Here is a 16151-nt window from a genome sequence, read left to right as displayed (position 1 = left end):
TACCTGGTTGTATATTGTGCCTGGAAGAAAAGATGGCCAGAAGTACAGATCTATAGATGGATGGTGACTGATGGTTTGCCTGGATGGTCAGGGATTTGGAAAGAACATGGGTTAGAAAATTGGTGACAAGTGGTCTGGGGAAGAGGTATGTGCAGACTTCTCCAAATGGGCACCAAGTGAGAAGATGCTTGTGTCCTATGTGAATGCTCACCAAAGAACAATCTCAGCAGAGGAGAATCTTAATAATAGGTGAGCAAGATGACTCATTCCTTGGAATCAGTCAGCCTTTCCCTGCAGCCACTGCTATCCTTGCACTATCCAGCCTGGATGACAGAGTGAGACTCTGTCTCAAAAAAAATAAATAAATAAACCCCCATGTATATTGTTAATTAATTTTCAACAGAGGTGCCAAGGGAACTTAATTGGGAAAAAATGGTCTTTTCAACAAATTGAATATTCAAATGCAGAAAAATGAAACTTAAGTGTTATCTTACAGTATGTGTAAAATTAACTGAAAAGAGATCATAGATCTAAATATAAGAACAAAAACCATAAAGCATCTAAAAGTAATTGATGGACAAAATCTTAGTGTCTTTTGTTCTGGCCAAGATTTTTTAAAGAGGACACAGAAGCTAGGAACTATGAAAGAAACAATTTTAAATTTTACTTCATCAAAATTAAAAACTTTTGTTCTTTGACGTGTTACAAAAATAAAAATACAAGCCATAGACAGGGATAAAACATTTGCAAAATATATATCTGACAAAGGTCTTGAATCAAGAATACGTAAAAAAACAAAACAAAACAAAACAAAAAAACATCTCTCAAACAGTCACATTTTAAAGTGGGCAAAAAATTTGAATAAACACTCCATCAGTGAAGATATATACATAGCAAATTAGCATAACTCAACCAGTGACTATCATTAATCATTAGAGAAGTGCTAACTAAAACGATAATGAGATACCACTACACACCCACTAGAATGACTGAAATAGTCTGTCATGCCAATTGTTGGCAAGGATATGGAGCAAATGCCAATTAGTGTGTGTACTTCAGCAAACAGTTTGGCAGGTTTTTTTTTAAACAAGTAAACACACCAACTATTCTACCTAGTCATTCCACCCCTACATATTTACCCAATTGAAATAAAAACATGTCCACAGAAAGATTGTATGCGAATGTTCATAGCTGGTTTATTTGTCATTGTAATAGCGAAAAACCAGAAACAGCACAAATGTGCATCAGCAGGTGAATGGATAAGTAAGTGATAGGATATCTGCACAAAGGAATACTACTCAGCAGTACAACAGAATGAACTACTGATACACAGAATGACATGGACAAACCTCAAAATAATACTGAATGAAATAAATCTGTCAAAAAAGAGTACACACTCTATGATTCCATATACATACAGTTCTAGAAGACATAAATCTGTAGCGACACAAAGCAGATCAGTAGTTGTCTGGAGATAGAAAAGAGGAAAGAGAGAGGGATTCCAAAGGAGTACAAGGAAACTTTGGAGGGTGATGGATAGATTCATTTTTTATGGTAGTGATGGATTTACAGGTATATGGACATGTCAAAACTGTACATTGTACAATTTAAATATGTGTAGTTTATTGTATATCAACCATACCTCAATAAAATAGTAAAATTTAAAAAATTTTAAAACCTGTGCAGAAAATCAGAAGACCTCCCTGGCAGCTCTGAAGTGGTCCTTTATCTCATATCCGCAGCATGGGTTGAGGGCAACCCTGGGTTTCATTGCAAGGGTCACAGGGTTACAATGCCTACAGTACTACCAAATGCTTAACCCTGCCAGGTCTTTTGCACTAAGATAAGGGAGGAAGAAGTAGAACCCTGAGCCCTGGGATTAGGACATTTGGGCAAACATACACAAGGCTAAGAATCTTGAACTTCCAAAGTGCCTTGTTGGTGTAGGGAACCCTTGCTCTCCCTTTTGAGGGAAGCAGCACAGCCCTTTTCTGCATAAAAGCCTTTCAGTGACTATACTGGCACAGTTGCCACACACACTTATGCTGATTCTCCTCAGGATTTCCCCTCCACTATTTCTCATTGCCTTTAGCTCACAAGGAGATTTGTATTTCAGGACAGCCCAGACAAAGGTACAGGATCCACTCCAAGAGGAGATCGTTTATAAACCAGAAGAGTTACAAGAAATTACTAATCTATATTGCCAGGAGTCTCAGAAGCATTGTGTGGGGGTGGATTCTAAGGTTGTTAGATCAAGAGTTGGCTGAACCAAATTTACTGATATGGCCATACTCATCTGGGATTGTGGATTTAATGTTTTGGCCAGAAATTATGTTAATTGTCTGTTAAGTTAGCTAATCAAAGCCTGATTTAGGTAGAGCCAACCTAAGCTCAACCTTTGCAAAATGCTGGAACTTCTCTGGTATACTGTAGTGTAGCAGGATTGATAAGGAATCAGAGAGACTGATGGGGTTGAGGAGGATATTTATTATTTTAGGTGTACCGGCCCAGTCGGATTAACATCCAAAGGATTGAGCCCTGAACAGAGTTAAGTTACCTTTTAAGCACTTCATGGGGTTGGGGGAGATCTGTGCAGGGGGAAGCATGTTACAGAAGCAAGAAACCATAGTTAATTCAATTAATTGAGACATGCATTACATCATTTCTTACTTTTCAAGGAAAATATGTTTTATGACTTGATTTGTCTAGTGACCTTGCAGCTGCACAGCTAGAGAAACAGGGTCTTTGCAATGCCTGGGAAGGAGGAGAGATAAGGCTCACTAGCCACAGAAAAACAGGCAGTTAATTTTTAAAGCACTCCAACTCTTTCTCCTTCTCAGAGGGAATTGGGTTTTCTTATGTACAACTGAGTTTCTATTTACACATTCTTTAATTTTTTTTAATTCCTGTTCCATTAGAAAAATGATTTCTAAAAGTTCAGGGAATTGTGTGTTTGTTTCTGTTATGTGCAATCTACTAAACCACCATCTAGCCATCACCCCAGGAAGTCCCAGGAGATACCTTTTTCATCAAGCTATGAAGTAATAGCTTGGTGAAGGGAGCAGCATGTTTCTTTCTCTCTCTGTCTTTTGTTTTCCTTTGAGACGGAGTCTAACTCTGTCACCCAGGCTGGAGTGCAGTGGCGCAATCTCAGCTCACTGCAACCTCTGCCTCCTGGGTTCAAGCAATTCTCCTGCCTCAGCCTCCCGAGAAGCTGGGATAACAGGCATGCACCACCATGCCTGACTAATTTTTTTGTATTTTTAGTAGAGACAGGGTTTCACCATATTGGCCAGGCTGGTCTCGAACTCCTGACCTTGTGATCTACCTGCCTCGGCCTCCCAAAGTGCTGGGATTACAGGCGTGAGCCACCATGTCTGGCCCAGGAGCAGCATATTTCTTGATGAACTCTGTGGTGGCTGTCCTTTACAAGGCTAGAGATGACAGTGGGGAAAGCTATGATGGAACTGGTCCCTTTAGTTCACTGGGACTAATGGAACTTTGAAGTGGTAGAGGTCAGGTGATAACACAATTGCAGCGAGGCTTCCAGATGTGGCTTCTTCAACAGAGCAAATCAACACAGCGCCAGGTACCTGGTATGCTGCAGCTGACTTGGCAAATGTGTTCTTTCCCATCCTGATCACTAAGCAATAGGAGAAGTAGTCTGCATTTTCATGGAAAGAACAGAGTGTGTTTTTACATCTTGCTCCCCAAAATATATCAGCTTTCCTGCTCTTGTCCCCAGGGGCTTGTACATCTGTTTCCATAGAACATTATGCCTGTCCATTACATTGATGACCTTACCTTGATTGGATGTGGTGAGCAGAAAATAACAGCTCCTTGGTGGCTTAATAGGACAAATGCACACTAAAAGGAAGCAGATAAACTTTGCCAAAAGTTAAGGATCTGGCATATAACTGAAGCTTAAAGACATTTGAGATATCCTTTCAAAAATGAGAGACAAGTTACTGTACCTTATACTGTCCATCTTGAAGAAGCACAACGCTTAGAGGCCCTCTCTCGATTTGAGAGCTAACGTATGACATATTTTGGGGATGCTGCTCCAACCTCTTTACTAGGTGATCTAATAAAGCAGACTGGCTCCAGTGGGACATGGAGCAAGAAAGAGGTGTGTTGCAGATCCACAATGTGGTCAAGCTGCCCTACAACTTGAGCTTTATGGCCCAGCAGTCCCAACAGCATTAAAAATGTCCTTGGTAGTGAAAAACTGTAGAGTCTCTAAAGAGACCTAATGGGAGAATCACAGCACAGACCTCTAGGGTTTAGGAAGAAGGTAATGAATTCCTTCCTCTGCCAGAAGCTATATTCCATTTGAAAATCTGTTCCAGATTTGCAGCTGGGTCCTGGTAGAGACTGGATGCTTGATAATAGGGTACCAAGTGCTATGATCATGAACTGGCCTGGGATGCATCTAATCAATTAAACCATAAAATTGAGAGTATCTAGCACTGTTTCAGTATAAAATAATGCGGTCTATATGGGAATGAGTCTGAGAAGGTCCAGAAGGCCCAAGTAAACTGCATGTGCAGGTGGCTCAGATTCCTGCAACCACTACTTAAGCTGCATTACCTCCACATCGTCTCCATACCTTTGGCTTCACAGGGAGTCCCCATGACAAGTTAACAGGGAGGAATATGTTGGAGAAAATAAGTTGGATCTGTACAGGATGCTGCACCATCTAAAAATGGACAGTTACTGATTTCAGTTCCTCAGTTGGCCCAGAAAATGATCAAAAGATATCTTTCCAGTGAGCACAACTTCAGGTGGTATGTTTGGTTTTCCACTTCATTTGAAGGGGAAACAGCCGGAGGTAGGCATCTCATTGACTGTGCTGACCAACATTTATAGTTTCCCAGCTGATCAACATTTGCAAAGAATAAAATTGGAAAATTGGTGAGTATAGGTCAGGGTAGAGGTATACTCAGAATGGATACAAAGTATACTTCTGTCCCATGTGAATGCTCTCCAAAGGGCTTATATGAGGCAGACAGCTCTCAGTATCAGATGGACAAGATGATCCATCCTGTGAATGTCAGCTTCTCCCCCTGGCACCTCAGTGGTTGCACCGTGGAGTCTTGTCCAAAGTGACCAAGATTACAGGGATGGAGGCTTTATATAGACTCAACAACATGGTCTTTCCCTCACCAAAGCTGTTCTGGCTACAGTCACTGCTGATTATGTATCAAAGGCTGTTGCTTTGCTCCCAGTAGTGAGATATGCTGGCTAGTTGGTGGCAGGATGATTATATTAGACCATTCCCATAATAGAGGAGGCATCCATTTGTCCTCACAATGATAGACAAATATTCTGGATATTAATTTTATTTCTCTGCCTGCATTACTTCTGGCAATAATACCTCTCATAACATAACACATTATCCATCATTATTTTATTTCATACAACATTGCCTCTAATGGGGACCCATTAACAGCAAAGGAAGTGTGGTTATGGGCTGAGAGCAACAAAATTCCCCTACCATATGTATCACCGAGAAACAGCTGGCTTTGACAGAGTGGTGGTATGACTTGTTGAAGTGCCATTACAGTACCAGCTGCGAGACAGCATCTGAGTCAATAAACACAGAAAAGAAGAAGTAAAATGTATATTATTATTATTCTACAATGCACATGAAAAATAATGTGCATTTTACTTCTTTCCTGTGTTTGTTTACCTCAACACAATCCACATCTGTAACTGAGCTCTGTATTTCTAATTATATGGGCATTTCTAATTATATGGGCATTTCTGTATCAAACTCAACAGTTCCAAAACTGAATTTCTAATCTTCCCCATCATAAAAGTTGCTTATTCTCAGTATTCCTTCTGGTCTCAGCTTATGACACCACCATTTAGCCAGTCATCCAAGCCAGAAACAGAGGGCTTACCCTAGATTTCTCACTCTTATTAGTGCCTACATGTAATCTGTCATCAAGTCCTATTAATTCCACTTCCAAAGTATCTCCCAAATCTGATCTTTTCTTTCATTTTCCACTGTAACATCTCATTTTTCATCTAACTTCTGATTAGTTTCCTAGTTTCTAGTCTCTTCGTCTTCTCTGTATAAACACTGAACTTATGTTTCTAAGAAAGAATTTCCTTACTTAAAACATGTTAAGGGCTCCCCGTTACCTACACCCCCCATAATATTTCCTCTCCCTAGAGTGCTCAGCTGCATGACAATGACATCTTCATCTTTTGATACTTGGCCCAAGTATCTCCTTCTGAAACCTTCCCTTACCCACCTAGACACAATTAGGTACGTCCTTTTGATGTGCCCCATGGATCTTTTATATACTCATTGGTCACATTTTTGCAATTAACTGTGTATTTGTCTGCCACCTTCACTAGACTTTGAGTCCCTACAGAGCAGAGACTCTGTTCCATTTATTAGCACAGGATCTCAGACATAGTTCATGTTTAATGAATATATGTTGCTTATAGAATAAATAAATGAATGAATGATTTTTTTGACAGGATGTTCCATTTCCTTTTCATAGAGTTGCAGGGAGTGAATGAGAAATTTTACTTTCTGTGCTTTGTTCATTTATGGCATTTAAACACTCTTCATTCTGACTGTTGCTGAGAATCAGTAATGAACAAAATTAACAAAATTTTGATTTTTTTCCCCCTATCTTACTAAAAGAATTCTGGCTTTTAAATCTTGTCCCTTCCTGTGTCCTATAGATCTTAGCTTTCCTCAACCTCCTTTGCAACTTAAGCTTTGATTCTTCCTAGGTCTTTGTTGTTTTAACTTCTCTCTCTGTCATGACATTTAGACAAACGTTTCTTATAATGTTTTTTCCCTCTAAATTTCCTAGTTTAGAAAGAATATAAGATCGTGTTAAAGTAAATACAACTAAAATATATTGCAAAATTATCCATGAAGACAAAGTTTATGTCTTTTTTTTTTTTTTTTCCCCAGAAATTGTCTTGCTCTGTTGCCTAGGCTGGAGTACATTGGCACCATGTCATCTCACTGCAACTTCCACCCCCGGGTTCAAGCATTCTCCTGTCTCAGCCTCCTGAGGACCTGGGACTACAGCTACATGCCTCCACACCCAGCTAACTTTTGTAGTTTTAGTAGAGCCTGGGTTTCACCATGTTGGCCAGGCCAGCCTCAAACTCCTGACCTCAAGTGGTCTGCCCACCTTGGGCTCTCAAAGTTCTGGGATTACAGGCATGAGCCACCACCCCAGCCAATTTTGTGTCTTTTTTAAAAATCACTAGTTTGTTTATAAAACAAATTATGTTTATAAAGTGATCTTTTATTTCTGATCACTATATTTGAAACACTGTTGCTGCTTGCAAACCTGTTATTTTATCAATATACCATTTAATTATAATAGTAACTAATTTTAAAAGCGTTCAAAATCTGAGAATTAAATTATTTGAACAATTACTATGACTCTCTTGAAAACAGAGTGCATTTTATTCTTCCCTAATAAGAGAAAAAAGATATCTGAATTGTTATATATCACTGTTGAAAAAAGAAAAATAAGAGGCCAGGCACAGTGGCTCACGCCTGTAATCCTAGCACTTTTGGGAGGCAGAGGCGGGCAGATCACTGGAGGTCAGGAGTTTGAGACCAGCCTGGCTAACATGGTAAAGCCCCGTCTCTACGAAAAATAAAAAAATTAGCCAGGCATGGTGGTGTGCTCCTGTGATCCCAGCTACTTGGAAGGCTGAGGCAGGAGAACTGCTTGAACCCAGGAGGCACAAGTTACAGTGAGCCGAGATCTCGCCACTGCACTCCAGCCTGAGCAACAGAGCATTTGCTGTCATGGATCATTATCCATTTAAAATCTGATGAAGTCGAAATTTCATCAGGGCAAGGATGTATCTTCTCACTGTTAATAGCCCTACCACCCAATACAGTTTCAGCCTATGGTACACAGTTTACTGTGTACCAGTCATTGTTCTAAATGCTTTACATAGATTTACACTTCTTTTTTTTTAGTATTTTAAAAAATTTGGGGGGCTGGGCTCAGTGACTCATACCTGTAATCACAGCACTTTGGGAGGCTGAGGTGGGCAGATCACAAAGTCAGGATTTCGAGACCAGCCTGGCCAATATGGTGAAACCCTGTCTCTACTAAAAATACAAAAATTAGCTGGGTGTGGTGGCACACACCTGTAGTCCCAGCTACTTGGGAGCCTGAGGCAGGAGAATTGCTTGAACCCAGGAGGCGGAGGTTGCAGTGAGCTGAGATCACATCACTGCACTCCAGCCTGGGTGACAGAGTGAGACTCCATCTCAAAAAACAACAACAAAAAAAAATTGTAGAGACAGGTTGTCCCTATTTTGCCCAGGCTGGTCTTGAACTCCTGGGCTCAAGGGAGTGTCCCGCTTTGGTCTCCTAAAGTGCTGGGATTGCGGCCATAAGCCACCATCCATGCCCATCCCACATGGATTTATACTCCTAAACCTCTCAAGAATGCTAGGAGGAAGTAGTGTTATGATTACTTTTTTTTTTTTTTTAGGAGATAAGGTCTCGCTCTGTTACCCAGCTGGAGTGCAGTAGTGCAATCATAGCTGACTGCAGCCTTGAACTTCGGGGCTCAAACAATTCTCCCACCTAAGCCTCACTGGTAGCTGGGACTACAGGCATGTGCCACTGTGCCTGGCTAATTTTTTTCTTGTTTGTAGAGATGGGGTCTCACTATGTTGTCCAGGATGTTCTTAAACTTCTGGCTTCAAGTGATACTTCCGCCTTATCCTCCCGAAGTGCTGGGATTATAGGCATGAGCCACCACACCTGGTCCTGATTACCATTTTAAGAAAGTGGTCAGTGAGGCCCAGAAAGGCTAGGTTATTATTATTATTATTTTTTTTTTTTTTGAGACGGAGTCTCAACCTCCTGGCCTCAAATGATCCTCCTGCCTCAGTCTCCCAAAATGTTGGAATTACAGGCTTGAGCCACTGTGCCCGGCCTTGAACAATATTTTAACTTCTTCAGGTCTCAGTTTCTTTATCTCTAAAAGGGGTCTAAAAATAGCTGCCACAAATGGCTGTGTCTTTTCTTCTTCTTCTTTTTTTTTTTTTTTTTCGAGACTGAGTCTTGGTCTTGTCGCCCAGGGTGGAGTGCAGTGGCACGACCTCAGCTCACTGCAACCTCTGCCTCCGAGGTTCAAACGATTCTCCTGCCTCAGCCTCCTGAGTAACTGGGATTACAGGGGCCAGCCACCACACCCGGCTAATTTTTGTATGTTTGGTAGAGACGGGGTTTTGCCATGTTGGCCAGCCTGGTCTCGAACTCCTGACTTCGTGTCCACCTGCCCTGGCCTCCCAAAGTTCTGGGATTATAGGTGTGAGCCACCGCGCCGGGCCTGGTTGTGTCTTTTTAAAGAGGATTAAATAAGAATGTATGAAAAGTACCTGGCACAAATAAAATAGTGCATGTTTTCCCTTTACCTCTTCCTCTCTTTCCTTTTTTCACTTTCCTTCCTTCTTTATCTGCTATTAGCCCCTTGATTTTGTAAAATTTACTTAATTCCTCTAAGATTTATTTCCTCACCTATAAACTGAGTAGGTTAGTTATTTAGTTTCTAAGACCCTTTCCACTCTATAATTCTAATATTCAACAACTTAATAACTTAGTTTTTCCTTATATCATAAAAATGCAACTTATTGAGGGGTGATTTGAAGTTAGTGTGGTTGATTAAGTTGTTTTTTCCCCCAGAAGATCCCATCACATAGATCTTGGTTTAGATGCATCTGAGTTATATAGGAGGAAAACTTTATTCAATATGCAAATAGTTTTAATATGTAAATAACAACAATATATATCACTTGTATCTACTTGTTATCTCCTATTTCAGAAGATTTACGTCTCTTTCCCTTTCCTCTATGTAGGTACTACTCAGGAAGTCTGGAGGCTAAGTCAACACATCGTGAAACTCTAGGACTAATTCACACTGCAACAAAGGGGCTGATTAGAGCTTTTGAAGATGGTGGCATAGATTCTGTGATGGAATGGGAAGTGGATGAAGTGCTGAACTGGACAAACACACTGAACTTTGATGAGTAAGTACATGTATTCTTGGGGAACAAGGGCAGTTATCATATTTTTTTCTAACATTTCCTATTTCCGTGTTGAATCTTGGGGCCGCAAATAATATTCAAAGAAAAAAATCCCTAGTATAATTTGTCTAGAAAGAACAGAAGAAAAAATGAGGGGTAAAAAATGACTGATACAAAAATAGTAAACAAAAAATTAGACTTAGGGCTCTTTATTCCTAAACTTTATTCTTATGCCTTAGTCTGCTTTGCTTCTTACTTTGGGATTTAGAAAAAAGGCTAAGAGCATGAAATTAATAATACAAAGGTTTTCTTTCATCTATATTCCCTAACCTTTCTGTATGAGACAGTAAAACTTTATAATTTTTCAGCGATGTACTGTGGCCCTTGGAAAACATTTTAAAAATTTCTTTTGTGGTGGAAATATTTAATGTAGCCCCATTAAGGAAATGCGATCAAAACCATAATGAGATACCACTTCATACCTACTAGGAGAGCTATAATTAAAAAGACAGATAATAAAAAGTGTTTGCAAGAATGTGGAGAAATTGGAACTCTTATACACTGTTAGTGGGAGTGTGCAATGGTGCAGCCACTTTGGAAGACAATCTGGCAGTTCCTCAAATGGTTAAACACAGAGCTGCCATGTGATCCAGCAGCTCCGCTCCTAGATATATACCCAAGAGAAGGGGAAATACATGTCCACACAAAAACCTGTGCATGAATGTTCATAGCAGCATTAGTCATAAATAGCAAAAAGCAGAAATACTCCAAATGTCCATCACCTGATGAATGGCTAAATGAAATATGGTAGATCTACACAATAGAATATTGTTCCACAATAAAAATAAGTGGGCTGGGCGTGGTGGCTCATGCCTGTAATCCCAGCACTTTAGGAGACCATGGTGGGCAGATTGCTTGAGCCCAGAGTTTGAGACTAGCCTGGGCAACATAGCAAGACTCCATCTCTACAAAAAATAAATAATTATCCAGGCCTGGTGGTGCACAACTGTAGTCCCAACTACTCAGGAGGCTGAGGTGGGAGGATCTCTTGAGCCAGGAGATAGATGCTGCAGTGAGTCATGATCACAACACTGCACTCTAGTCTGGCTGACAGAGCGAGACCCTGTTTTAAAAAAAAAAAAAAAAAAAAGGCCAAATGTAATGGCTCACGCCTGTAATCCCAGCACTTTTGGAGGCCGAGATGGGAGGATTGATTGAACCCAGGAGTTCGAGACCAGCCTGGGAAACACAGTGAGACCGCACCTCTATTAATAACAGAAAAAAGAAATTAAGTTCTGATATCTGCCATAACATTGATGAATCTGCTAAGTAAAAGAAGCCAATCACAAAGGATCACATGTTATTTTATTTATATGAAATGTCCAGAACAGGCAAATCTGTAGAGACAGAAAGTAGATTAGTGGTTTCCTGGGGCTGGAGAATTAACTAGGGGGAAGGGGAGGTGGTGGATATGGGGTGCAGGGTTTCTTTTTGAGGCAATGAAAATGATTGAAAATTCACTGTGGGCCAGGCGTGGTAGTTCACACCTGTAATCCCAGCACTTTGGGAGGCCGAGGCGGGTGGATCATTTGAGGTCAGGAGTTCAAGACCAGCCTGACCAACATGGTGAAATGCTGTCTCTACTAAAAATACAAAAATTAGTTAGGCGTGGTGGTGGGCGCCTGTAATCCCAGCTACTCGGGAGGCTGAGGCAGGAGAATCACTTGAACCTGGGAGGCGGAGGTGGCAGTGAGCTGAGATCACGCCATTGCCCTCCAGCCTAGGCAACAAGAGCAAAACTCCATCTCAAAAAAAAAAAAAAGAAAAGAAAGAAAAGACAAGAAAAGAAAATTCATTGTGGTGGTGGATGCACAACTCTGCAAATACTGTACTAAAAGCCACTGGATATTATACTTTAAATGGGGGAATTATATGGTATATGAATTATACCTCAATAAAGCTGTTTAAAATGTTCAATATTTACTCAACTACAATAAAGAATGTGGATACCGCATGAATGTAGAGGCAGAAAAATTTAAATGGAGATGGTGTAAATAAAGAAATGTTAGAAAACAGAAGAAATCAGTAAAAATGAGATAGGAAAATGGGGTAGGGAAAATTAAGGTAATGGTCATTGAACAATAGAACATGAGAAAAAGAAGCCAGAGGAAGCAGAGGAGAGAATAATGATGCAAGGAAAGATAAATGAAGAAAAAGGTGGAAGAATGATAAAGGACAAAGGAAAATCAAAACAAGAATAAAAGAAAAAAGAAGATACTGATGAGAAGGATAGATCAGAAAATAATAAGGACAAGATAAAAAATAAAGGACTAAGTATCCATAGTAGATGCCTTAAAATATTTTTACATAAGAAGAAATTGCTATGATTCAATAACCCCAATATTTTGTGCAGACCCGAGTCTTGAGATTCCCTACAGCAGCACGTCTGTAATTTCTGGGACACTGAACAAATTGCAGATGGTAATAATGATGCAAGAAATGACAGCCAAATAAAGGACCTGGAATGCCTTGCTTTTACTTTTCTTCCTAAGAGTAAAAATTGCTGGGTGGAGAAGAGAGGGAAGAAAGGGAAAGAGAGGTAGGGGAGGTCCATTTTGAATGAGTTTCCCAGGACTGGATAGAGAATTTTCTCAGGTGAGCTTTTGAAATCCTCCTCTGCCTTTCCCGTGGCTGATTCAAGCTAAGGGCTGGCAAACAAGTACAAAAAATTCATACTAGATATTCTATATTCTGTCATTACTGTAATATAAAAAGAATAAAACCACTGAGTTCAAAGGAAAGAAAAAATAGGCATCTGGGTCCACATAAGACTTTCCCGTCATCATTGCTAAGTGATAGTAGGTGAAGTCTTAATGGCTTCCCTTTAAAAAAAACGAAAAACAGCTGGGCGTGGTGGCACACGCCTGTAATCACAGCACTTTGGGAGGCCGAAGTGGGTGGATCATGAGGTCAGGAGATCGAGACCATCCTGGCTAACACGGTGAAACCCCGTCTTTACTAAAAATACAAAAACTTAGCCAGGCGAGGTGGTGAGCGCCTATAGTCCCAGCTACTCGGGAGGCTGAGGCAGGAGAATGGCATGAACCCAGGAGGCGGAGCTTGCAGTGAGCCGAGTTCGCGCCACTGCACTACAGCCTGGGGATCTCAGAGCGAGACTCCATCTCAAAAACAAAAACAAAAAACAAAAAAACAAAACAAACAAAAAACAGAATAAACCAGTAAGACTTGAAGCGATTTCTTCATAGCATGTAGGAGTGGGATGGATATACCTAGCTTTCAGATGATAAGAGCAACTGAAAATTTCCATTTAAAAAAATGCAAATACCTTGTTTCCAAGTTATGTATAACTTCTATCAGTTTATTTTCTAAGCTGAGGATACTTGTAATTTTGTACCATCAATGTGAACCTTAGCAAAGTTTTACATTGAGCCTTGAACAACAAACATTTCAGATGAAATTTCAAGTGTGATTATCTGGGTATATTTCAGTAGCACTACTTGGCCACAAGCACTGATTATCTCAGTAAGACTAAACTTTGCAAAGGCCTTCCCCTAGCTAACTGCAGACATTAGGCATAAGCCCCTTCTTTCCAGCGCATTTATGGTCTCCACAGTCTACTTCCCCGTTTGACCTTTGTAGACCTCTAGATAGTTGTAACTGGCTTGGGGTGACATCTTGTTTGATGAAAATTTAAAAGTCTGACATTTGTCCCCTCTAGAGAATTGGTAACCCCTAATTCCTTGGAAAGTATCCTTTAAAATCTATGGACATTTTTCTATAGTTGGACAATTAGAATGGCATAGATGCCTTGAACACTGATATTTAGTGATAACAGCCAGTTTCTCCCCAAAGGCTTTTGTGCTAGTGTGTTATGACAGACCGATGCTCTCCTGAGGTGAAGCCATGTCCATCTTCAGATGTGTACTGCAACTATTAACCGAACATTATTATTATCATTTGGAAGAATGGATAGAGCCAGTTTCACTTGTGGACTCAAACACACTAATGAATACTGTTGCAAATTCCTGTATCCAGAGCTATGTTACTGCAGATGTTTAGAAACCAGAACAGTCCTCACATCACCATCATGGAGTTATGCACAGTGCCACAGGACAGCTACTGTGGCTCTTGCTGGCATTCATGCATTCATCCTAATGGATATTCAGATGTTCCTCTTCCAGGATCATCATGTTTTTCAAACAGCAAGTGAATTGTGACATACCTATTAAGCAATCACCAGCTGGAAAATACTAAGTAATTTCCTGATATTCTGTTGGTGAGAGCTCTGTGCCTATGTCTGTTACGGATAGTATCTATATCTGAAGCTGCTCCTTTGATTTCTAAGATATGTAGTTTTGTGACCTCTCTGGCTAGGGACTTTTTCTGAGCTCTTAAAGTGTTAAATTTGTAATTTAACAAAGGAATTCATTGTAGAGTCCACACACACTTGATTCTGTAACTATTTTCTAAAAATTTCTACAAATTTCTTAGTGAGAAAGATCAGCTGTGTGATATAAACAGTATGGTAATGCTATCATCAGACTTGCTTCTCTGTCTGTAAAACTTAGATTTTTGTAAAACTTAGATTTCTTATCAATTACTGCTGGTATGTTCTTTATGTGAAGTTCTTTTTTTTTTTTTTTTTGAGATGGAATCTTGCTCTATCGCCCAGGCTGGAGTGCAGTTGTGCGATCTCGGCTCACTGCAAGCTCCGCCTCCCGGGTTCACGCCATTCTTCTGCCTCAGCCTCCCGAGTAGCTGGGACTACAGGCGCCCGCCACCAGGCCTGGCTAAGTTTTTGTATTTTTAGTAAAGACGGGGTTTCACCGTGTTAGCCAGGATGGTCTCGATCTCCTGACCTCGCGATCCGCCTGCCTCGGCCTCCCAAAGTGCTGGGATTACAGGCGTGAGCCACTGCGCCCGGCCATGAAGTTCTCTTTAAAATAATGGAATAAAAGTCATGTGCTAATCTTGGATAAAGCAGGGACAGTGATGGGCCTAGCTATGGTATGTGTTTGTGCCCCAGACTGTCAGGGCTCAGCACACTATTGATCAAGGTCTTTTATCTTGGTTTCTTGAAGGTGGTGGCATGAAAGTCTTTTCTGTGTATAAATCCAAGCAAGCAGGGTGAGTCTTTATAGTGCTCCTGAGCAACCACTGAAAGCTCAAACAAAGTCTGCTAAAATTTAAGGTCAAACCAAACTGAATTGCCTACTGAGAGATTGTGGAAGGAGTTTATACCACCTGCTCTTGTCCTGCATCCTTTCATTTAAGTCACCCAGCAGTATCCTATTTAAGGCCATTGAAGAAAGTTCGCAGAGCACCAAGGGGTAGCAGTAGTGAGAAGGAGCCAAATTGAGACACAACATCTGATTGTAATTAAATACTGTTGGACAGGCCAGGTGCAGTGGCTCACGTCTATAATCCCAGCACTTTGAGAGGCCAAGGTAGGTGGATCACTTGAGCCCAAGAGTTCAAGACCAGCCTGGTCAAAATACCGAGACCCGCCCCCTCCCCCCCGCCCCGCCACCCGATCTCTGCAAAAAATTAAAAAGTTAGCCAGGTGTGGTGGCATGCACTTGTGGTCCCATCTATTCAGGAGGCTGAAGCAGGAGGATCACTTGAGCCCATGAGTTTAAGACTGCAGTGACCCATGATGGCACCAGTGCACTACAGCCTGGGAGACAGAGTGAGACCTTGTCTCTATAAAAATAAGTATTAAATACTGTTGGAAGTATATACCTTCCTACTGCAAAAAACTTCAGGAGCCCAGGGTTGACAGAAGTAAAAAGAATTCAAATGGAATGAATAATTAGAAAATCACAGTGTCACTTTGGGAGGCCAAGGCAGGCAGATCACCTGAGGTCAGGAGTTCAAGACCAGCCTGGCCAACATGGTGAACCCTCCTCTCTACTAAAAATACAAAAATTAGCTGGGCGTGGTGGCAGGCGCCTGTAATCCCAGCTATTGGGAGGCTGAGGCAGGAGAATCGCTTGAACCCGGGAGGCGGAGGTTGCAGTGAGCCAAGATCACGCCAAAGCACTCCAGCCTAGGGGACAAGAGCGAGATTTCATCTCAAAAAAAAAAA

General features: G+C 40.9%; 1 protein-coding gene across 3 annotated transcripts in view; it reads left to right on the top strand.

Annotated features, from left to right (window-relative positions):
* C13H11orf65 (chromosome 13 C11orf65 homolog) overlaps positions 1-16151 on the top strand; it is a 132226-nt gene that overhangs the window by 46791 nt on the left and 69284 nt on the right. For all 3 annotated transcript variants that reach the window (XM_023208190.1, XM_023208187.1, XM_023208188.2), the window contains one exon: positions 9875-10045. In XM_023208190.1, the coding sequence (XP_023063958.1) occupies positions 9875-10045 (171 nt within the window). The remainder of the gene's footprint in view (positions 1-9874; positions 10046-16151) is intronic.

This window comes from Piliocolobus tephrosceles, chromosome 13 (assembly GCF_002776525.5).
Source record: "Piliocolobus tephrosceles isolate RC106 chromosome 13, ASM277652v3, whole genome shotgun sequence".
Lineage (NCBI taxonomy): Eukaryota > Metazoa > Chordata > Mammalia > Primates > Cercopithecidae > Piliocolobus > Piliocolobus tephrosceles.
This window is presented reverse-complemented; position numbering and strand designations above follow the sequence as displayed.